We start from the raw sequence: 23,102 nt of genomic DNA, 5'->3' as shown, positions 1-23,102 counted from the left end.
ATTTAAATTTATTGTTAATTGAAATGAAAAAGTATATTAGTATTTCTTCTGATGTATATACAGTCATCATTATCAACGTAAAATGTATTGTATAAATTAAGTGTTATTTTTAATTTAATCTAAATAAAATATGTATTAATAACTAATACATTAAAAAAATTATTAGAGAATTTTATATGTGAAGTTATAAAATAATATTAAATTTTAATATAAAAGAATAAATTATAAATTTTAATAAAATAGAAATATTATTAAAAATTATTTAAATATTGCGTGCCACCGTATCGAATAAATATTTTGAAAAAAATGTAATGAACTGACGGAAAGAAGTCTTAAGCCTCAATCCTGGAAGTTGGAATTTGAGTGGAACAGTGTGATATATCACTATACTGGAATTTGAATCATAGAAGAGTCAGCGAATCTCAAAGAAGAAAACCTGAGAACTCGGTGGAATTACAATCAAGAAGATTGAAGAGAGAGTGTTTCTGTATTGATTTTCTTCCTTCCGGTGGAAAAACATATATTGTCGGAATGAAGTTGTTAGAGGAAAGAGTGGCGGAAGACTGGATTTCAGAAACGGAGAACGTTCTATGGGAGATGAATGGCCGGGAGATTCTTTGATGGGATTCTTTACGAGATTTTAAGGGATAATGACTTGGTTTTCTTGAAAAGAATTAAGATTAAACGAATTAATTAATTAGGGTTTAGTTATATGCTTATAGAAGGTGTTTTAGGAAGAAGCGGATCAGAGTTGGGTGACTACAAATGAATTTTTCGCAACGCAGTTTCTTCAGCTGCTCGTCGTGAGTCGGGCCCGCTCCAGCAAACTGGATTTACATGCTATCTTTGTTGGGTTTTTCAAATACCCCGTTCAAGTGAAGCGTAGTTAAAGACAGCCCCCGGTATTCCAGGAGTAGAACCCTAGCCTTCCGAATTTTTCTTCACCTTCTGCCTGTTTGACTATATTGGGCAGCTGGGTTTCCTTCTTTGAGTTGCAGCAATGGCGGATCCCAATAGGAAGTGGCTGAGACAGGAGTTCGCAACATACGCCTACATTCTCCTCTATATCGCCCTCTCCAGCGGCCAGATCTTCTTCAACAAGGTTCCATCATCGTTGTCCATTTCTTGTCCATCTTTCATGTGTATGTATGCGTACGATAGTGGATTTTATTCAGCTTCACTGATCCGTTTAAAGCTTTAAAATGCGGTGTTATCGGCTTAACGTGAGGCAAATGAGGGAAAAGTGAATAATATTTAGTTTTGCCAAAAAAAAATTCGTCTTTGCTCTAATTAGCTCGATTATAAGGATACTTCACCTTGGTTTTTCCGTAATCAAGTAGTCAGTGATTCTTGTTTGTTTGGATATGTAACTAGTCAGTACTTGCCTATGCTTAATGTTTGTGGGATGGTACTATGTAGTAGTCAGTGTTTTCTTAGTACCAATTCTTTCCTACTTATGCTGCTCATTTGATAAAATGAGTGTTCATGCTATCTGCCAATTTCATTGAATGCAGTGGGTTTTATCGTCGAAGGAAATTAACTTCCCATATCCTCTTGGACTGACACTGCTTCACATGGTCTTCTCTTCTGTTTTATGTTTTATGCTTACCAAAGTTCTCAAGGTAATGGTTCCGAGTTGAAGTTTCATGATTTGGATAGTTTGTATTTTATTAATATTGTATTGGACTGTACCCTTTTCCAGATCATGAAAGTTGAGGAAGGAATGACACCGGATATGTGAGTATACTTACGTTTGATGCGTGTGCTAAATTTGTTTTCCTGGGATGATTTAATCTGCCAAGAGGTTACATCTATTATCTAGTGTGCATAGACTTTTTGCATGGTTTTTGTGGATCCTAAAAAATAAAAAGAAAGAAAACCAAAAGACAATACGGAAAATGTTTCAGCATCAGCTGGTTCATAACTTAATACCACTGTACGCCAAAGAAAAAGAAACAAAGAGGAGGTTGTGATGGCATTTGTAGTTTTCATCAAAATCATGCCCAGATGTTTGATATAAATTTGACCTGACAGTTTTTGTTTTAATATGATATTATGATACTTGCAATATTAATATAATTGAAAAGATGAGCTCTGGATGTACAGATACATGTCTTCTGTTGTCCCAATTGGTGCAATGTTTGCTATGACTCTATGGCTAGGGAACACCGCTTACCTCTACATATCTGTTGCCTTTGCTCAAATGTTGAAAGCAATCAGTACGTATGAACATTGTTTTTAGTGGTGTAATAGCACTTATTATCAGTACGTAACTTAGTTTTATCCGACATAGTACTAGCATTACTGATGTTCACTCTCGGTGACATCTGCAGTGCCAGTTGCTGTTTTCATTCTTGGTGTATTAGCTGGACTTGAAGTGATGAGTTGCAGGATGCTTCTAATAATGTCGGTTATCAGTTTTGGGGTACTGGTAGCATCCTATGGGGAAATAAGTATAAGCTGGATAGGTGTCGTTTACCAAATGGGAGGTGTAGTTGGAGAAGCTTTGCGGCTAATATTTATGGAGATTTTTGTGAAACGGAAGGGACTCAAACTAAATCCTATCTCTGTTATGTATTACGTTAGCCCCTGCAGGCAAGCCTTCTATCTTCTAAAATATTAGCTTATGTCCTGAGCTTATATCCTGTGATTCTCGAATAAAATTTGGTATCTTTAAGTTTGGAATAAAATTTGGTTCATTATGCAGTGCTCTTTGCCTCTTAATCCCATGGATCTTCCTGGAGAGGCCGAAGATGGATGCACAGGGGACATGGAGCTTCAAACCTCTCATTCTGATGCTTAATTCTCTTTGTACGTTTGCCCTCAATCTCTCAGTTTTTCTTGTCATTTCACATACAAGTGCTTTGACGATTCGTGTGGCCGGTGTTGTCAAGGATTGGGTTGTAGTCCTACTATCAGCACTCCTTTTCGCAGATACAAAACTGACACTTATCAATCTCCTTGGTTATGCCATCGGTAAGTATTATTTTGCCTGTAAACTTAAATCAATGTGGCTGAAAAATGGTTACTTGCATTTTACTTTACCTTTGTGACAACACTAACAGGTGGGAAACAACTCTAAGTTAAAAAGGAAAAGGGGGCAATGCAGCCCGTGAAAACTTTTGAAAAGCTCACTTCCCTCTGCATTAGAGGATCGTGTTTCCCTTTCTGTTAAAAGTTCAGGGGTCGCTCTGCCCTTTTGCTTTTTGCCTGTTAATGTTTTCACATGGGAGTTTGTTGCATTTAACTCAGCTGAAATGTGGTGTAAAGTTTTGTTTTCTTCTTCTAAACATAGGTTTAACTTATTCTGTCAAATCAGAATACTACAGAAGAAGTTAACGAAAAGCGCTTGCATGTAATTGCAGCAATTGCAGGGGTAGCTGCGTACAATAACCACAAGTTGAAGAAGGAAGCTTCTCGTGTTAGCTCGGACGAACCTGCTCAGTCAATTCCACTTGTTTCAACTTCAACCTCAAATCAGTGAAACAAAGGAAACATATATACTCTCTCGATAACTCAGGTTTGTGAATATAATGTGTCTTTGTAATCAATTCTTGATCCGTCAGATGGTTTCAAATTGGTTTTAGTGGCAGTCGTTAAGTGTTCCTTGCTGTTCTTCTTTGAAACTCAAGCCAGACCTCCTTCCAAAATGCAATATTTACACACGTTGATCTCCTGCTCTTAGCATTTTGGACAGAAAATGCTGACTTCGGTAAAAATAAAAAATAGGAACGATTACATTTACCACCCCTGCCTTTTCAAAAAAATTATAGAAATTAACCTGGACAGCTTTTAAAGTTTGACCTAGTCAACAGGGGTATTTTGAGGTTTTAAAGGCTATCAGAGGTGATTCTGTAAGTTTTGAAAAAATAGGAGTGATTTGTGTAAAAGAGTAATAGGTGAGAGGTGCAAAAGTAATTATCCCTTCATTTATTGGCATTGGATGTATAATGTAAATGGTGTCACTGATGCAGCAGTCCAAACCCCACAAAAAATATTTCCAACATCACAACTACTTTCCTATGTCTTAACTGCTGGAATAATTTGAATTGAATTGGATTTTAATTTCAATTTTATTGCATTTTTTATTTTATTTATTATACGCACGTTGTGCATGCAAAGATTATGGCATGTACATAGATATCCAGATTGCACAGTTGACATATACTGCCAAGAATAACACAAAATAACAGGTCAACAACACCAAACACCACTGTTTTGAGAACTGAAAAATTTTACATTTCGAACCATGTATGACTGCATTTCTATTACCAGAGCAATAACGAAATACCAACACACACAATAACAACGATCCTCAGTTTATGTCTTGTTTCTTCGGAGGACTAGACTAGAATAGATGCTCAATTCATCTACAAAAGCATTCAAACTATTGTAAGATGATCCCCCTTCTTCAACACCCTTTCTTGCCATTTCCTTATAGTACTCAGCACGGTTTCTCATTCCGAATGCTTCTTTCCCCCGCCATAGCCCGATCCACCGCCTTAGTCATGGCATCACTTGGCACGCCTTCGTTTGCCAGTCTAATTCTTAAAACCTCCGTCACCAACTTCTCGTTGTAAAACTGCTCTGCAGAAAGGGGCCATGTGACTGTTGGCACGCCAGCACATATTCCTTCTTTGCTGGATGATCAAGAACCATCACCTGGGAGCCCATCCCCTTATGATCGGCCTCTACCCTTAATTCTATTCTCGTATTCTCAAGGCATCCAATCCTTTGTTTTCTGCTTGGTTCTTCCCTTTCCTTGAGACCCAAATGAAATCTAGGCCCGAGGTCTCAAGCCCAACTGCCATTTCATGCAACTGCGTGGCTGTAAAGCTCATAACGCTCCCAAAACACACGTAAACAACCGAATACGTATCCAGCCAGGCCAAGCATTCCTGTTCGTTGACGGATGATCCGTTCCCTCCAATGGCTTTCTCTTTTGCTCTGGCGTCGTTGCACAACAATAGGGGCCTATACGCCATGTCCTTCTCCTCAAAACCTCCTTGTGGTGATCAGCATACGCGGATTCAGCTCGTAGAAGCCGTTGAAAACAACTCCATAGCTTCTCCCCTCTCACTCCCTCCTTTGCTCCCGCAACTTGGCAAACTCATTATTGTCCTCCAGTAAAAACTGAGGCACTTGTGCTTTCGTAAATGTAAACTCGTCGGAAAGATTCGGTAGGACAAAGGGCTCAGAATCAATGAAACGTTCTTGTAGGTTAGGTAGAGATACATTTGCTCCAAACCACATTGCGGGAAGCAGTTCGTCCCGTCGAAAACCAATCTGGGAATGCCGAATTTGGCTGCAGAGTCAGCAGTCCAGGGTAAGAACATATCGGAGATAAGGCAGCCGGGACTCGGTTCTTGGAGGAGTTCCTAAGCAGGTTCTTAGAGCAAAGCCAGGGCCTTGAAAAACTTCGGTAGCAAATCGGGTGTTATCATCCGATCGAAGCTCACGAGATTGTTGGGCAACGAAGATCCTTTGGGGGGAAGATGATGATGCTCAATCCAATATCATGGCCCGATTCTCGGGCTCCCTTTATGGGGCCGGCGAACGCTGGCTTGCCGATGATGGTTGTTTTCAGGCATCTTGAGGACATGCCCATGTCTAACATTTGGATCCTGTGGCCAGGAGCTACCATGGGGGAAGGGCAATGTGTAGCTGGCGACCCATCAATGGAATCTGATGGATGTAAAGAAGTTGTGGGAGTTCAGGACTATTTCTTGATTATGTTGTTAAAGGTATGTGTACATGGATGAATGCTGAGATAAGAGTCGATTGGATTTGTATATAGGAAAAATTGCAAGCAACTCTGCGTGATATTGTAATCCTATTAAATTAATTTTTTATGAAAGAAATAGTAATTTATCTTTTTGTATTTTTTTAAATACAAATAATTTATCTCTTTGTATTTTTTAAAATAGAGCAATTTACTTCATTTAATAGGGAGATAAATTGCTTTATTTTATAAAAACAGGACGATAAATTTGCTAATTTTTTCTTAATAGAAGATAGTTTACTCATTTATAAGAGTAAATTACATTTTCCCATTCGAATTATGCCCGTTTTTGTACTTTGACATCTAAATTTTTCTTGTGTCAACTACACGAAATTTGCACTTAGACATATATGATGGTTTTTTTTTCGAAAAATGTCACATGCTGTGCATATGTGAAAAATATAACATTACATAACCCTTAAATATTACATATGCATTGCATGTGATTTTTTTTGACAAAAAAAACTTGATTGAAAAACAGTTATAAATGGTAAAGTGTAAAATTTTGTAAAGTTAATATGACAAGTTGACATAAAAAAAAAATTTAAATATCAAAGTATAAAAACGGTCCTAATTCGAATGTCAAAATATAATTAACCTTTACAATATTATAAAAAGATAAATTACATTAAACTTAATGTATAGATACTGCTGAAAGGGAATTGGAGTTTCTTGGAAGTAATTAAGAGCTTGAAATGAAAGAAGTTCAGATTTGCTGCTTCTTGTTGAATTATGAGTGGTGACAGAACTTTTTATAGATATTATATATTGGTGTTACACCCACACGTTATATTAATTTAATTATATTTTTAATTTTTAGAGAGGAAGATCCCATGAATGACGAAAGATCTTTCATTTCATTATTACGGTGTTGCACGTTAATGTTATAGTATATCATATATGTTCCTACTTCAACAGAATATTTTGATTTAATTATACTTTTTTATTATAAAAACGACTTATAAAATTACAAATTGCTATGCCATATAACGTGTAATAAAAAGATTTATTTAACTTATAATAAATTAGTAATAAATCAATTGGAGGTAAGTATAATTTTTTAATATAAATGGAGGGATTTGTTTGATAGAAGGAAGCAAACCTTAAATGTGCTACATGTAATTTTTTAAATTATAAAGAGTTTACATATATAATTATATCAAACGTCACAAGAGAAGAGTGTAATTATACCTAAAAACAAAAATATTCAGCCACGACGGCCTCAAAAGCTGAGCACACTTGAACTCTCTGCCTCCTAGAAAACCAATCTAATTAGAACCCTACATCAACACATAGTACCTTTAGACAAACTCCCGTTAGAACGAAAATTAACTAGAACAAACTCACCATAAAACCAACCTGTCAACAAAAAAACTCACAGCTATGCGGCCGTTAAATTGGATATGAGCAAGGCATATGATTGGATGGAATGAGCTTTTTTCAGAGGTGTGCTTTTTAGATTAGGCTTTAATCATGGCTTTGTTAACCTTATTATGATGCTTGTTACGTTATCTCACATTCGTTTATGTTGAATGGTGAACCATTCGAATTCTTACTACCAAAGAGAGGCATCCGTTAGGGTGATTCGTTATCTCCATATTTGTTCATTTTTTGTGCAGAGGCACTATCACATTTGATGCAAGAGGCAGAGATCCAAGGACGGGTAACGGGCGTAGCGGTGGCCGAGGGAGCATCCCGGGTGTCACATCCTGTTTGTTGATGATACACTGGTATTTTGTGAGGCGATTGAGATCCAGTCGGAAGAGGTTCGTGATGTTCTGAGTAGATATGAGAAAGCATTCGGTCAGGTGATTAATTTTCAGAAGTCTAGTATGGTGGTAGGGGGTTGAGTGCAAGCTCTTGAAAGTCACAACTAACGGCCATTTCGGGAGTACGACTGGTTCCTTGTCATGATCGTTACTTGGGGTTGTCAGCGTGAGTGGGAGATCCAGAGGGGCGCTATTTTGGGGTATCTGAGACCGACTACGGGATCGGGTGAATGGATGGAATTCCAAGTTATTATCGTAGGCAGGAAATAGAGTGCTTATTAAGTCGGTTTGGCAGTCTCTACCTACGTATGCCATGTTTTACTTTAAGTTGCTAGAATATTTTGTCCGCCAGTTAGAATCTACTACTGCTGACTTTTGGTGGCATTCGCGGGGAGAGAAGAGAATTCACTGGATCGTGTGAAAGAAGTTGTGTCGACCTATCTCGCAGGGAGGCTTGGGCTATAGGAATCTGAAAGAGTTTAACATTGCATTACTAGCGAAGCAGGGTGGCGGATATTGACTCGACCGGATGCTCTGTTGAGTAGGGTACTAAAGGCACGCTATTTTAGCTAGGGATCGTTTTGGGATGCCACGCTGGGCCGAAGGCCCTTGTTGACATGGAGAAGTCTGTTGCAAGCAAGACCTTTGTTGGGCGAAGGGTGTGTTTGGGTCAACGGGATGGGGACACAATAGAGTCCTTTCATAGGAAGGGGTTCTTCATAGTGCACAGCGCATATACACATGTGATGCTCATGCCAGAGAGGGGATTAGCTTCATCTTCGACCCCGGATCCTCATTCGCCAATCCAACGGGGTACGCTATGGTGAATGATTTGGGGTACCAAAATCTCCCCACGAGTTAGGTTGCTCATGTGGCGATTGTGTATGAGTACGCTGCCTACGCTAGTGAACTTAGGAAGATGAGAGCCATGTATCAATACGGAGTGTGAAACTTGTGGTATGCAAATGGAATCTGAAAAACATATACATTCCTGGAATGTTCTTTTGCGAGACAGGTTTGAGCCTTGGCTTGTTTCCCCTGCCGTGTAATCTGGACATGGAATGAAGGTCTATCAGATTGCACAAGCGGTGAGTGAGGTGGATAAATGTCGATTCTGTATTTTGTGCTGGACAATATGGCAGAATAGGTACAAAAAATTGATGGAGGATAAAAAGCTAGACCCTATGAGTGTTTGGAGGGATGCTGAGATACAGCTTGAGACTTATCAGAATTTGCAAAACAGAATGAGGGTATAGTAGAGAAGTGAATTTGTGCTGTTTTGGTGTGGATATGGTATTTTCATTGGCTTTGTTTTGCAGTTTAAGTGAGGGGGAGGAGGTGGGGTTAAATGTTTGATTCTTAGGTGCTTTCTAGGATTACTGTGTTTGGATGCCCTTTTCTTAAATTTGCTTAGGTGCCCTCTCTGTTGGTTGACTGCTTATTTAATTTAGTGATATACATCGCTTTTTACTCAAAAACAAAATAACCTCACAGCAAAGACACAAAAGCTATGATCCAAAAACAAATAGGAAAATTGTAAATTTAGTCCAATAACTTAGGAGGGGTGGTATTTCTAGTCCTATACAAATTGATTTTCACTATTTAATCCTATAACTTCATAATTTGGCAATTTTAGTCCTTTCCTAGCCAATTTGACAGGAAATTGCCTGTAAAAAAAAAAATTCACGCAAGATACGAAATGCCTACTCTCCCAAGTTATAGGACTAAAAATGTTAATATCTCCTAAGTTACAGGACTAAAATTACAATTTAATTAGGTCATGTGCAAGTCACATGTAATTTTCTGGCCAAATTGGCCGGAAAAGGATGAAAATTGCCAAATTTTTAAAGTTACATGACTAAATTACGAAAATCAATTCGTGTAGGATCAAAAATGCCATCCCCACAAATTACAGGACTAAAATTATATTTTTTTCAAAATAAATGAATAAACCCGTCGCCTCACACCTGCACGCACTCCCACAAGAACACCCCCACATTAATTATTTAGAGTAGTATAAATATTTATTGGGATAACGATACGATCAAAAATTATAAAAAGAGATTATCCCGATTCGAGTAGGGATGGAGCTCCAAAAATTGAGGAAGAAGATGAAGATTTTCTTTGAATTTGTTCTTTGCCATTTCATTTTTTCATTTCCACTATATATAGTGCAAATATGCTAGTACAAAGAAGAGGATCTTGTGCCACTTGGCTCCATCTTAATTACTAATGATAATATATTCTAACAACTTAACGATATCTTTATTCACTTATATATCTATAACATAACATATACATAATAATACTAGTGGGCTAGTGGATCTCCTACTTGGTCCTAACACAATATTTCATTCCTATCAGATAATTACACTCTTTTCTCTTGAGGTTTTGCGTAATTACATCTAGATTTTTATGGTTTGAGAAATTGCATCTAATACTTTTGAGGTTTGCTTTGTCTAACAAATAAGTCCATCGGTCAGTCAAAATTCACTAAATTTATTGATATTAGAAAAAAAACTAAATAAAATTTGATATTTACCCTTAGTTGACTTATTACTAATTTATTGCAAATTAAATAATTTTTTTTTTTACTAAACTACTCTTATAACGATGAAAATATACCTTATCACATGCATTAACGCGTGAAAACGTATGAGGTTAATTTGGTCATAAAAAAATTTATCTGACTTACAATAAATTAGTAATAAGTTAATCGGGAGGGTAATATAATTTTTTTTCGATTTTTTGTTAATATCAATAAATTTTTTGAATTTCGACTAATGGATGGACTTATTTGTTAGGCGAAAGAAAATATAAGGTATGTTAAATATAATTTTTCAAATCATATTTTTATGTACAATTATACTAAACTTCAAAAGAGAAAAATGTAATTTTTCCAATATATTTATTTATATTATTGATCACGAGCTCCCAATTTGTTCTCATAAGTAGTGAAGTTTGTGACGCACTTGCTCACGTAAGTGGAGACAAGGGGTTCCAAAATCCGACAGCAGGAAGAAATATTCTAGTAATCTTTTTCTTTTTTACTATAAATATTAGGAGATGAAGTTGACCAGTTTGTACCCCTCGCATGTAGGTCCGCAAATTGGACTTGAGTTTCTTTGCATATACGTATGTGGTTTCGTCACTTTTCATTTAATTTTAGTGAGACAAATTCGGTGAGATAATTTTAATTTTGAGCTGTGATTTCATTTTGGTATGCGATTAAATGTGATAAAAGGAGAAATGTTGATTGTTAATGTATTGTGAAAATAGTGTTAGATAAGAAAAAAATTTGTAGTGATTATAATTAATATAATATGCTTTGTAATCCTTTTTTTGGAAATTGTGAAATAAGTTTGACATATAACTTGGACATATTCTCATGACTAATTGCATATCCAATGAAAAAAATATTTAGATGTGTTGAGTTTTATCCCAAAGTGATGAGCTCTAACTTACTATTACAGATCAATGATACAGAATATAAATTACAAGCAAACAATACAAAATTACACACAGTAATTTTACAACAATATATATAAAGGGAAATAATCCGTATAAGGCTCAGAGAGCCAGATTCAGAGTGAAGGGAGCTAACGGCCACAAAAGTCCGGCACTCCTAAAACTCACAGTTGCTCACAGAGGGCCAACCACCAACACAATATTCAGAGTCACCAAGACCCACCACAAAAGCTTTTTAGTTCACAAAGAACTTTATCAAATAGAAGATGAAGGGAGAAGACAGTGTAAATGATTCAGCTGTTCTATCTGGCCAAGGGGCCAAGACAGCCCCTTTTAAGGGGCCGAATCATTAAGGATGTTGAGATAAAGAGGAGTAGGGACATGGTTCCAAAGTCATCGGAAAACTGAAGCGAGAAGAACAAGGCGACAGAGAGAGGTAGAGGAAAGTGAGTAGACGATAGAGGGAAGAGAGGGAGGCGGATTATTTTTTTCGTTTATTTACCTCATTGTCTTCTTCCCTCTTTCTCGATTTCTTGCGCCATTATCAATGGTTTCTCTCTATTTATTCACTACCTTTAGGAAGAAAAGAGAGAGAGAGAGAGAGAGAGAGAGAGAAATAAGAGAATAACTGACAACAAGAGAGAAAACCCAGTAACAAATAAGGAGAAACCTGACTGGTTTCGGTGGTCTATGGTGGATGAGCAATTGAGCCTTTGTGGCATGTTGGTGTGAGCAACTAGTGTGTTTGGATTGTCATCCTTGGTGGTTGTGGGCTCTCCTTTCTTGATTTGGCTCTCTGAACCATCATTCTCTTTTCTGATTCCAATATTGTATTTGATATTCTGTAATTTATCTGTTAGTATTTCTGTAAATTGAGCTTGTAATATTAGGAGGTTTTTGTAACCCTCAATTTTCTGTAATAGATAATTTAGGATTCTATTTATTGGTCTCACTGTGGGAATAAATTCTCAACAGTGGTATTTGAGCGATTTCTGTGATTGGTGCTTAATCTAAAATCTGTAAATCTTGTTGTGTGCAATTTATGATATTATTGTTGTATTTCTGAGTGACTTGGGGGTAGTAGTTGAACTGAAGAATGCATTTCAAAGTTTTTTGGTAAAATTTATCTTCTTGCTTTGTGGATTTAACCGAGAGTATTATTTACTATTCTTTGTGAAAAATTGCTTAGTATCATTACTATTGGCGTTAAAGTAATGTTATTTGCTGAACTCATTAGTATTTTTTTATCCTATCTTCAAGTGCTCTCATTTTATGAGAAGTTGTTCAGTAAAATTGGTTGGTGCATTATTGTTCAATCTTTCTAATTTTGCTAAGTGGATTATTCTTGAAGTATAGGTTCTGCTTTGTGCAAATAATTTTTTAAAGGTTGAAACTTCGTTTTCTATGAAATTATTATTATTTTTCTTTTCGAAGTTCACTTTGTGCAAAAAAATACATGTGTGGTTAGTCTCTAAAAATCTGAAAAATTGCTAAGTGATTAATCTTGAAAATTTGGTAATTTTTGAAAAACTATTTTTCTGGCTTTGTGCAAATGTTCGCTATGTGCATTATGCTTTGTGACCTATTGTGTGCAATATTAATGCTTAGTGCATCAAAGATGTTTCTTTGTAGATGTTGTGGCTTTGTGTTGATAGCCTTTGTACCTGTTCTTCTTTGTGACTTTGCCATGGTGGCTAGTAGTTTTTGTGACTTAGCCTTGGTGGTTGATGGTCTTTGTGACTTAGCCTTAGTGGCTGTTGGGTATTCATGACTTTGCCTCGATGACACTGAGTTTATAGCATTGCTATTTCTTTTGGTTATCTGCTTGGTGCAAAAATGACTTAGTGTTAATTGTTGTGTGCAAATATTATCTGCTATGTGCAAATATTATCCGTTGATATTTTACTCTTGTTTATATCAACATGCATTGGTTGCTAACATCTCTATTTTACAGGTACATTTTGGCGATGATGTTTGTCGGATTCATTCATTGGACTAGATTTCCTTTTGGGTCTTGGTCCAAGGGGGAATATGTTAGGAAATTGGTCCAGGACCAAATTCAGTAGGCCCAAGCCCACAACTCCAACTCACCACCTAGAAGGTTTGACCCGACCCACCGACTCGATCCAACCATTACCTGATCCGATTCCCATTTTAAGTTGGTTGAAACCCTTTCTCTTCTTAATTTTTTCTCTCGATCAAATTTATTCACCCTCCTCGTCTTCTTCCCTCTTTCTTGGTTTCTTGTGCTATCATCAATGGTTTTTCTTTGTTTATTCACTACTTTCGGATAGAAAAAAGAGAGAGAAGATGAGAAAAAAACAAGAGAATAACTGAGAACAAGAGAAAAAACCAATAGCAAAGAAGGAAAACTTGAGTGGTTTCAGTGGTCTATGGTGGACGAGCGACTGAGACTTTGTGGGCATGTTGTGTGAGCAATCGCTGTGTTTGGGTTGCCGGCTTTGGTGGCCGCGGGCTCTCCCTTCCCGATCCGACTCCCTAAGCCATTATTCTTTTCCCTGATTCTGATATTGTATCTGATATTCTGTAATTTATCTGTTAGTGTTTCTATAAATTGAGTTTGCAATGTTAGGGGTTTCTGTTAACCCTCAATTTTCTGTAATAGATAATTAGGGTTCTATTTATTGGGTTTACTACTGGATAAATTTCCAACAGTGACAAAGTAAAAGTTTTTGTCTTTAAATATGTATAATTAGTACAATATTAAAATTATCACTTGATTTTTTATCACTAATCTTCTATCTTTTCCTAGTGATTATTTACCATAATGTTCACTTTTGACCAAAATAATTCATTGTAACAAAAATTACTTTTGACCAAAGTGATCCTAAGGATAAATTCCATCAACCACATAATTAGGTCTAATCATACAATATTTTTTATTTTTTATAAAATTACAAATACACTTTTTTGATGGAGTTATGTCGTTAGAATTTACTTCAAAGTTTTTTTCTCCTTAAAAGGGTGTCCATAAAAATTGCAGTTACAATTTCACCTGATGTAATTATAATTTTACAAAAATAAAAAATATTTGTATAATTAGATCAAATCACACCGCTATTTGCCTGAGAGTTATAAATTCCAGCGACTAGTGTCCTCCCTCAAAGTGCCCACCCAAAACAAGAACCAGTCCAGATCCATCTTCATCTAGCCACCACCCACAGCTGACTCTGCCAGAAACTTCACAGCAATGGATGAGGAACTGATTCTTTTGGACTTCTGGAGCAGCCCCTTTGCGACGAGGGTGAGAATAGCCCTAAGAGAGAAAGGGGTCGAGTTCAAGTCCGTAGAAGAGGATCTGCTCGGCACCAAGAGTCAACTGCTGCTAGAAATGAACCCAGTACACAAGCAAGTACCCGTCCTCATCCACAACGGGAAGCCCGTGTGTGAGTCAACCATCATCCTTCAGTACATTGATGAAGTTTGGAGAGACGAAGCAGCTCCGCTGATGCCCTCCGATCCCTATGAGAGAGCCAACGCCAGGTTTTGGGCTGACTACATTGACAGAAAGGTACGCCTTTGATTCTCTTCTGTTCCTTCTGTGGCTACTTGTAATTATTTCCATTAAGAATTTGTATAATTTAAGTTTCTACATAGGGAAAAAATTTATGATTTCCTCTTTATTGGGGACAACTTTTTTTTTCTTTTAAAATTTTTTTGTCGAGTGTTTCGGAGCATTGCTCTTCTTCTGAAACCTGGGAAAAAAACAAACCACAAAAAGAAGTCATTTTTTAGCTAAAAGCTAGGTGCATTTTGACGGTGCTTTTGCTGTGATTTTTTCATACATAATTTCTAATTTATTTTAGACAACTTTATCTTAATTATAATAACCTTAAATTTAAATTTATGTTGCTTAAATTTATTTAAACAGTCCTACAAATTTGTTTATTATGGACAATTTATACTGTAGTTGGAACATTGTTTAGTTAAATATTAATTTTTAGTAGTATTTTAATATTGATATAATTTTATAGATACTAATTTACTTGTAAATTATTACATATTGAAATATTATACTAATTAACGTAAATGTTATATTTTAGAGAAAAACAATTATACTGGTAATGACAAGTTCAATAGTCAAGCAAAAATAGTACTCCTTTATCACGCTGTACAAAATGGTCTTTAATTAAGAAATTCTTACTAAAGTATTTTTTTCCCAGCAAAAACTCATACTTCTCACTCTTTTTTCTAGAAATAGAACATTCTGTGAAGAATTTTAAATCCTACTATATGTTTAAATGAAATGAGGGTATATGCAAACTTACAGAGGGGAAATTTTGATACTTGTGGAAACGAGACAAAATGCAATCAATAATTAGACTAATTCCCACACATGTTATATACAAAACCCTTCAAGAAAAAGTTTAAGTTGTATGTTCATATATGGAATGGTGCACAGATATACAGTACTTCAAGATTAGTGTGGATGGGAACAGGTGAAGTCCAAGAAACAGCAAAGAAAGATATAATAGAGTGCTTCAAACTGTTGGAGTCAGAGCTTGGTGAGAAGCCTTTCTTTGGGGGCAACGTCTTTGGGTTTGTTGATGTGAGTCTCATACCCATTTCTAGCCGGTTTTATACCCTGGAGAAGTTGGGCAACTTCAGTTTGGCTGACGAGTGCCCGAAACTGGTTTCGTGGGCGAAGAGGTGCATGGAGAGGGAGAGTGTGTCTAAGTCTATGCCTGATCAGTACAAGGTATATGACTTGGCTATGTACCTCAAGAATAAGCTTCAATCTCAGCAAAAGGGTTGATTTGCACTATATCTTGGTATTTGTACTATGTTTGAGATTCTCGGGCCTTGGTGTTCTTTGGTAGATTTGGGTGCAGCGGAATGATGTTATTGGCTTGTTCTTCTTCTCTGTGGTTCTGGAATAAGCATCAGTTGGCGCCTTGTTAATGAACAACTATCTATATTGAGGTATGAATGGTTGTTTCTTACACAAGTCTTTAGGTTAGTTTATATAGGTGCTCGTTCCAACTTGTATTCATTTAGGAATATATTTTCGAACCGTCAATTTTGGAACACATTTTACTATATTTTATTTTTATTTATGATATCATTTTTAATATATTTTAAAATATATAAAAAAATTATTGATTATATGCACGTAGGAACGACGTGCCACAATGATTAGTATCTATACTATTATAAAAGAAAACTCATCGATCATAAAAAAATTTTATCATCCCATTTTACCCTTTCAATTATTTTATTCTTTCAAAATATAATTGTCCATAAATAGTAATTTTAATATTTTTTTAATTATTATATAATTATAATTTTTTCCATTCAACCCACCCATCCGTACTCACTACAAGAAACTATGCTTTTTGCTATCAACAATTTTTGCTAAGCCAAAGAACCCGTAGCAAAGTTACTTTTTACTATGAATTTTATCCTGTAGCAAGACTTTCAATGAAAATGACGTCGTTTTGATTTTTTGTTGCGATACTATGTTGTTATAGTTGATAATTAAAAAAAAAATGCTCTAAAACGAGGTCATTTTATAGTTTTGGAAACAAATATTTATGAGTGTAGCCAAAGAGTTTGGCTTCAAAATGATAGCTCCTTCCCTCATATTTTTTAATTATTTTGAAAAATATTCCTAAAATTAATTTTCTAATATTTATTTCTCAACACTTTTTGTTTTCCCCTTGAATCCAATCGTTCACCACCTCCCTCTTTTTCACAAGTCGTCGCCGCAAAAAGCTATGCACCACCACTGTTTTTGTCGCCGCTCCCGCTGTCTTTGCCGCTGCATCTGTCGACGGAAACCCAAGTAGACAAGTGAGTATCCTTGTTTCATCGAAATGTCTTGCAACCTCTTGAATCAAAATTGGTTAACTTTAATCCAAATGAGAGAATGCGGAACATGATATTCAAAGATAATGAGGGTGATTCAGTGACTTTTATGAATTCATCTCTAAGAAGTTCACAACCCTAAACCCTTGAAGGACATCCAATTACCGGGTTAATTATTTTTTTATTAATAATAAATAAATAAATTATATTAATATAATTGATTTAAAACACTGATATTAATATTATGAGTCAAAACACGATTCGGAATAAAATATTTTTTTTCTTAAAAGAAGGCGGAAGTCGTGATTTGAAATCACGACCACGACACCATATCAAACCACGATTCGGTTATTTTTTATTTTTAAATTTCATTTAATTAAATTTTTTTATAAATTAATTATATAAATTTAATTTTTAATAATATTTTAAAGTTAAAAAAATTATAATATTAAAATTGTATTAACTTAAAAAATTACAATTAAGTATACAAATGTAATAGTGTATATATTTTTGTACAATTATCAAAAATGCAATGAACTATACAATTTCAAATATAAAAAATGTCCACCCATTCCAGAATTGCGTGTGTGACGTTCACGTCGAGGTCTTCTTATTTCCTCGCCCACATTTTGCATTGGTTTATTATCATCACCACCGAACCGACTTGATGTTGTTGTAGAACTAGACTCCATGGTGAAATATTGTATCTTGGTGCATATGGTTGATTAATACCAAGACAAAGATCAAGATGTACTTGTGAAGAATAATATTAATATTAGTGAATTTAAATAAATTTATTTATTTATTATTAATAAAAAAATAATCAACCCTCCAATCACCCGCGAGAGCTATTGATGTCTGCATAATAAAAAAACTGGTTTTGTACTACAAGCATGCCTAAATTCTAAGCAGGAAAGGCTGTATTTTCATGATGGGTTTATATGGGCGTACATCTTCAGGGGGAATTTATTGAAAAAATGCCAAAAAAAAAAAAAAAATTGGTAAAGTAGGGTAAAATCAAAAGTTTTAGAAAAGTAAGTGGCACCGCGGTTATCAATCGGGGTGACATTGTTTTTTAAAAAAAAAATTTATTTCATGATGAATTGCTGTCAATTTCTTGTTAAAATTCCGGCACCATTATGGCGAGTTGTCAACCATCAAATATACCGTTCGACTCCCCTTGATGAGACGAACATTTCCCCACAAACAATTTCAAGTTTTATCAATCGTAAATAATGAATTTTTAGCACGAACACCGCACCTTTCGGCTATCGATTCGCCGCCACCGGAGCGACCCACGATCACGAACCACCGCCACTGGACTCGCCTCCACCTAACGGTTCTAACGAGACCAACCTAGTTTAATTTTATTAAATATTTGTTAAGATATGAACATTTGAAGTTTTTCCGCCGAAAATTCGCGCTGAACCTGTTTGCTGCCATTTCTCCACTGTCAAGACGAATCACAGATTAAGACCATAGCCGTTCGAATCGTGTCGTCCAGACAATTCCAACAAGACCAATCTTGCGCAATTTCATCAAGTATTTGTTTGTTCAATTTTTAAAATAGTTATAATTTTATTAAATTCTATTTATTAATTGATAATACTATTTATAAATAATTAAATAATTAATAATACTATTTATAATTAATTAATAATACTATTTATAATTAATTAATAATTAATAATTAATAAAATTGAACTAGGTTGGTCTCTTTAGAACCGTTAGGTCGAGGCGAGTCCAGTGGCGGTGGTTCGTGATCGTGGATCGCTCCGATGGCGGCGAATCGACAGTTGAAAAGTGCGATGTTCGTGCTAAAAATTTATTATTTACGATTGATAAAACTTGAAATTGTTTGTGGGGAAATATTCGTCTCATCAAGGGGAGTCGAACGGTATATTTGATGGTTGACAACTCGCCATAATGGTGCCGAAATTTTAACAAGAAGTTGACAGCAATTCGTCATGAAATAATTTTTTTTTTAAAAAAAAAAAAATTGTCACCGCGGTGACACATTGAAATTTTTTTTTTTTTAAAAACAATGTCACCGCGGTAATACATTAAATTTATTTTTTTTTTAAAACAATGTCACCGCGGTTAACAAAGAATTTGTTTTTTTTAAATAAAAAATTGTGGCACCGCGGTGCCACTTATTTTTCTAAAATTTTTGATTTTATCCTACTTTACTATTTTTTTTTTTTAGTATTTTTTTAATAAATCCCCCCATCTTCATTGGGCTTGTGCTAAAGATGGGATTTCCTAATTTTACGGTATGCTATTCCTAGCATAATTGTTAGCCTTCATGTCCATTGCACTTAGTATTTCCCATTTAGAGAGAATGTCTTCATTTCCCTACTATCTCATGTTTATGCTAATGCTTGCTTACTAACCTTCCAATTAACAACTTCATCTGATCTGTGTATGGTCAGTGCATTATGTTCTCATGTTTTCTCCATCTATTTATGTCTCTAAGCTTTCTCAAGTGTTTGTCCCCTTACTGCGTGGTGTCTTCTTTTTTCAAATTCATAGTCTTATGGAATAGCATATATGTTATATGCTCGTAGCAAATATTCATGTAATGCCTGTGACCTAACAATCGTAGTAAAAGATGGTGAATTTTTTTTCTTTTTTTTGCTACGAATTTGAAGCTGTAGCAAAATGATTTTTTTTGTAGCAAATAACTTTTTACTACGTCAATCTTCCCCACGCCCCCATTTACTACAATTCTTGAATGGTAGCGAAAGGCATATTTACCTATAGTGTCTCTCGTGTTATCCGTATTTGTTTTCCTCACAAATTTTCATAATTTTAATAAATCTTATCACAATTAATTTTTTCTCTCATATACTCCACATTTATTTTTTCTTACAACCTTTCAAATTTTTAGTAAACTCACAATTATCATTTTGTTTTCTTTCTTACTTCACCCCACATTTCTTGTTTCTCACATACTTCTTTCTTTTTTGTCACATTATTATATTATGTGTCTTTTTATATTATTTTTTTCTTTTCATCTCAATTATAATATTTATATGTTTGCGAAAATCAGGTGCAATAATAATTAATATATATAATATATATAAATATAAACAAACTAATATCCCACCAATACTCTTTCCTTTCTCCACCCCCACTAACCCCCCCATTTCCTTCTTTTTGGCCCCACTCCACCTGCCATTTCCTTCAGTTTCCCAACTCCCATCAGCTCCTTTTCCTTCTTCTCAGTCTCCCCCACCCCCACCGCTCACTACCTTCTCCACTTGCACCGTTTGACGCCGCAACTCCCCCACCAGGCCACCAGCTCCACTCACCATCCGACACCATAAGTCCGATTGACCAATTTTATTCGGTTTGACTATCTCGATTCTTATACTCATATTCGAACCGGATTTAAATCCAATTCACAATCAAATCGATCTTATCTGAATTTAAAATATTGCATAATAACAAGAATATATTATTAAATAAGAAAAAAATAAATAACGATTTACTTTTCTGTATTTTTTAAAATATAACAATTCATCTCTTTATAATTTTTAAAATGAAGCAATTTAACTCCTTGTATAAAGAGGTAAATTTTTTTATTTTAAAAAAATATAGGAATGTAAATTGCTATATTTTTTTAATAAGAGGATAAAATATTTATTTTTAATATCACATTAAAGTAAATTACTACTCACCCTTATTAAATATAATATAATATTATCAAAATATAATAAATAATCATAAATCGATCTAATTTAAAAAAGATAAAGAATATTTGTATAAGTATATAAAATCTGAATGACTATGCCATTTGCCTGAGGAGTTATAAATTGCAGCAACCAATATCCTCCCTCAAAGTGCCTACCCAAACAAGAACCAGATCCATCTTCATCTAGCTACCATCCACAGCTGACTCTGCCAAAAACTTCACAGCCATGGGAGAGGAACTGATTCTTTTGGACTTCTGGAGCAGCCCTTTTACGACGAGGGTGAGAATAGCCCTAAGAGAGAAAGGGGTGGAGTTCAAGTCCGTAGAAGAGGATCTGCTCGGCACCAAGAGCCAGCTGCTGCTAGAAATGAACCCTGTGCACAAGCAAGTACCCGTCCTCATCCACAACGGGAAGCCCGTGTGTGAGTCAACCATCATCCTTCAGTACATCGATGAAGTCTGGAGAGATAAAGCAACTCCGCTGATGCCCTCCGATCCATATGAGAGAGCCAACGCCAGGTTTTGGGCTGACTACATTGACAGAAAGGTACACCTTCGATTCTCTTCTGTTCCTTCTGTGGTTCTTGCTTGGAATTCTAACAATCGTTTCTTTAAATTTCTGTGTTGGACAAAAATATGTGATTTCCTCTTTGGAGTGTTTGAGCCATTTTTCTTTCTTTGAAATTTTTTTCTGGAGTTTTTGGGAGCATTGCTCCTGCTTCTGAAACTTAAAACACACACACACACTTTTGAGGGTGCTTTGGCTTTGATTTTTATAAATAACTTCTAATTTATCTTGTACAACATCCTAATTGTAATAATCTTAAATTTAAATTTATGTTGCTTCAATTTATTTTTCAGATTAGCAAGTTTAGAGTTGATATTAAAATTTTCAAATAAATAAAATGATTTGACAATATTAGAATTCGGAGTTTCACAATTTCATATTATTGGTACTAGACAGAAAATTATGAACTAACCTCTTGTGATTAATTAACGATAAACTAAAGCTTAGTTTACAGTGCTAGAAATTTATTTAGGGTTTAATGCAATTTATACATGTGATATTATAAATGAGCAAATTATCTCCCTTTGATAAAAAATAGTATAAGTTATCTTCGTGTGCTTTTTAAGATGAATTTAAAAAACATTAGAGTTAAATTGTTGAATTTTTTAAAACACAAGAAAGTAAATTACTATGTTCTTATCATAAAAGGTAATTTGCTCATTTATAATTTCACAAAAGGGGTTGCTTGCATTTTTTCCAATTTATTTATTGTATCTCGGTGAACAATCAGACTAGTTGGTTGGAACATCATTTAAGTAGGTAAATTGGTGCATTTTAAAAAACATATGGAGATAAATTACTATTTTCTTTGTAGAGGGGTAATTTATTCATTTGCAATATGACAAGGAGGTTGCTTGTATTTTTCGCTATGTTTAAATGAAATGAGAAGGTGTATATGCAAACATTATATACTTAGAGGGGAAATTTGATACTTTGGGAAAAGAGATAAGATGCAATCAATAATTATCTTGTACAAAACCCTATATTTTTAGGGAAAAGTTTAAGTTGTATGTTCATATATGGGATGGTGCACAGATATATAGTACTGCAAAACTAGTCTGGACGAGCACAGGTGAAGTCCAAGAAACAGCAAAGAAAAATATTATAGAGTGCTTCAAACTGTTGGAGTCAGAGCTTGGTGAGAAGCCTTTCTTTGGGGGAAACAGCTTTGGGTTGGTTGATGTGAGCCTCATACCATTTTCAAGCCGGTTTTATACCCTGGAGACGTGCGGCAACTTCAGTATGTCTGATGAGTGTCCGAAACTGGTTTCATGGGCGAAGAGGTGCATGGAGAGGGAGAGTGTGTCTAAGTCTCTGCCTGATCCGTACAAGGTATATGACTTCGTCATGGGCCTCAAGAAGCAGCACCTTCAATCTCAGCAAAAGAGTTAGTTTGCATTCTGTCATGCTACTTGTACTATGTTTGAGAGACCTTATGGCCTTGGTGTTACTGCTACTACGTGTCTTGGCTCCCGCCCGCCGGTTAGCCTTTCCTACACACGCACACGCATGCATGGAATTTTGGTTTGCGTGAAGTTTTTCCCACAATTGCATGTAACAAGTCACAAATATAAGCAAGACAACATAAGAGTCTACCATTGTTTCCCTGACATTTCTACAATATTTATTTCTCACATGTAATCGGTGGATAGTTCATAACTAAATATGTACTCTGGGTTATTGTCTTATATATATAATCCTGATGTACTTATGGTTTTGTTATATTAAATATAACAAATACCTGTTCTCATAATGAATCATGTTGTTTGTCAATTTTGACTTCCACCTTGTACATATTTGTGCTTCTCAATAAGAGTAACATATTTGAAATTTGAGACTGTTCGGGCAATTGAAGATGAGATTGATGGGTAATAAGTCTTCTCTTAAATTTTGTTCCAGGATTCTTGCACAAATTTTTGTATTCTAGTATAGAATCCTTGGCCGGTCAAGAATTCTTCTGCCTGCTATAAAGGAATTGTAGGGTTAAAT

The 23,102-nt window shown here is 35.3% G+C and overlaps 3 protein-coding genes and 1 pseudogene across 3 annotated transcripts; 3 read left to right on the top strand and 1 right to left on the bottom strand.

Moving 5' to 3' along the window:
• The first annotated feature begins 306 nt into the window (after positions 1-306).
• Positions 307-3,676, top strand: LOC105176887 (putative sugar phosphate/phosphate translocator At3g14410). Its single transcript, XM_011099829.3, has 7 exons — positions 307-1,102; positions 1,515-1,622; positions 1,703-1,737; positions 2,107-2,219; positions 2,334-2,595; positions 2,708-2,976; positions 3,366-3,676. The coding sequence occupies exons 1-7, from the start codon at positions 1,001-1,003 to the stop codon at positions 3,482-3,484; spliced, it is 1,008 nt and encodes a 335-aa protein (XP_011098131.1). The 5' UTR covers positions 307-1,000; the 3' UTR covers positions 3,485-3,676.
• A 639-nt stretch (positions 3,677-4,315) lies between these two features.
• LOC110013121 (scopoletin glucosyltransferase-like) lies at positions 4,316-5,811 on the bottom strand (annotated as a pseudogene).
• Positions 5,812-14,089: 8,278 nt separating this feature from the next.
• LOC105176888 (putative glutathione S-transferase) lies at positions 14,090-16,114 on the top strand. Its single transcript, XM_088876931.1, has 2 exons — positions 14,090-14,551; positions 15,443-16,114. Exons 1-2 carry the CDS (start codon positions 14,231-14,233, stop codon positions 15,794-15,796), a joined length of 675 nt encoding a protein of 224 aa, XP_088733057.1. The 5' UTR covers positions 14,090-14,230; the 3' UTR covers positions 15,797-16,114.
• A 4,523-nt stretch (positions 16,115-20,637) lies between these two features.
• Positions 20,638-22,886, top strand: LOC105176889 (putative glutathione S-transferase). Its single transcript, XM_011099831.3, has 2 exons — positions 20,638-21,092; positions 22,149-22,886. The coding sequence occupies exons 1-2, from the start codon at positions 20,772-20,774 to the stop codon at positions 22,503-22,505; spliced, it is 678 nt and encodes a 225-aa protein (XP_011098133.1). The 5' UTR covers positions 20,638-20,771; the 3' UTR covers positions 22,506-22,886.
• Positions 22,887-23,102: the final 216 nt, after the last annotated feature.

The sequence above is a fragment of the Sesamum indicum genome, linkage group LG13, assembly GCF_026168435.1.
Source record: "Sesamum indicum cultivar Baizhima isolate 11 linkage group LG13, ASM2616843v1, whole genome shotgun sequence".
NCBI classification, from domain to species: domain Eukaryota; kingdom Viridiplantae; phylum Streptophyta; class Magnoliopsida; order Lamiales; family Pedaliaceae; genus Sesamum; species Sesamum indicum.
The sequence above is the reverse complement of the archived record's forward strand: the minus strand, read 5'-3'. Positions and strand labels throughout refer to the sequence as shown.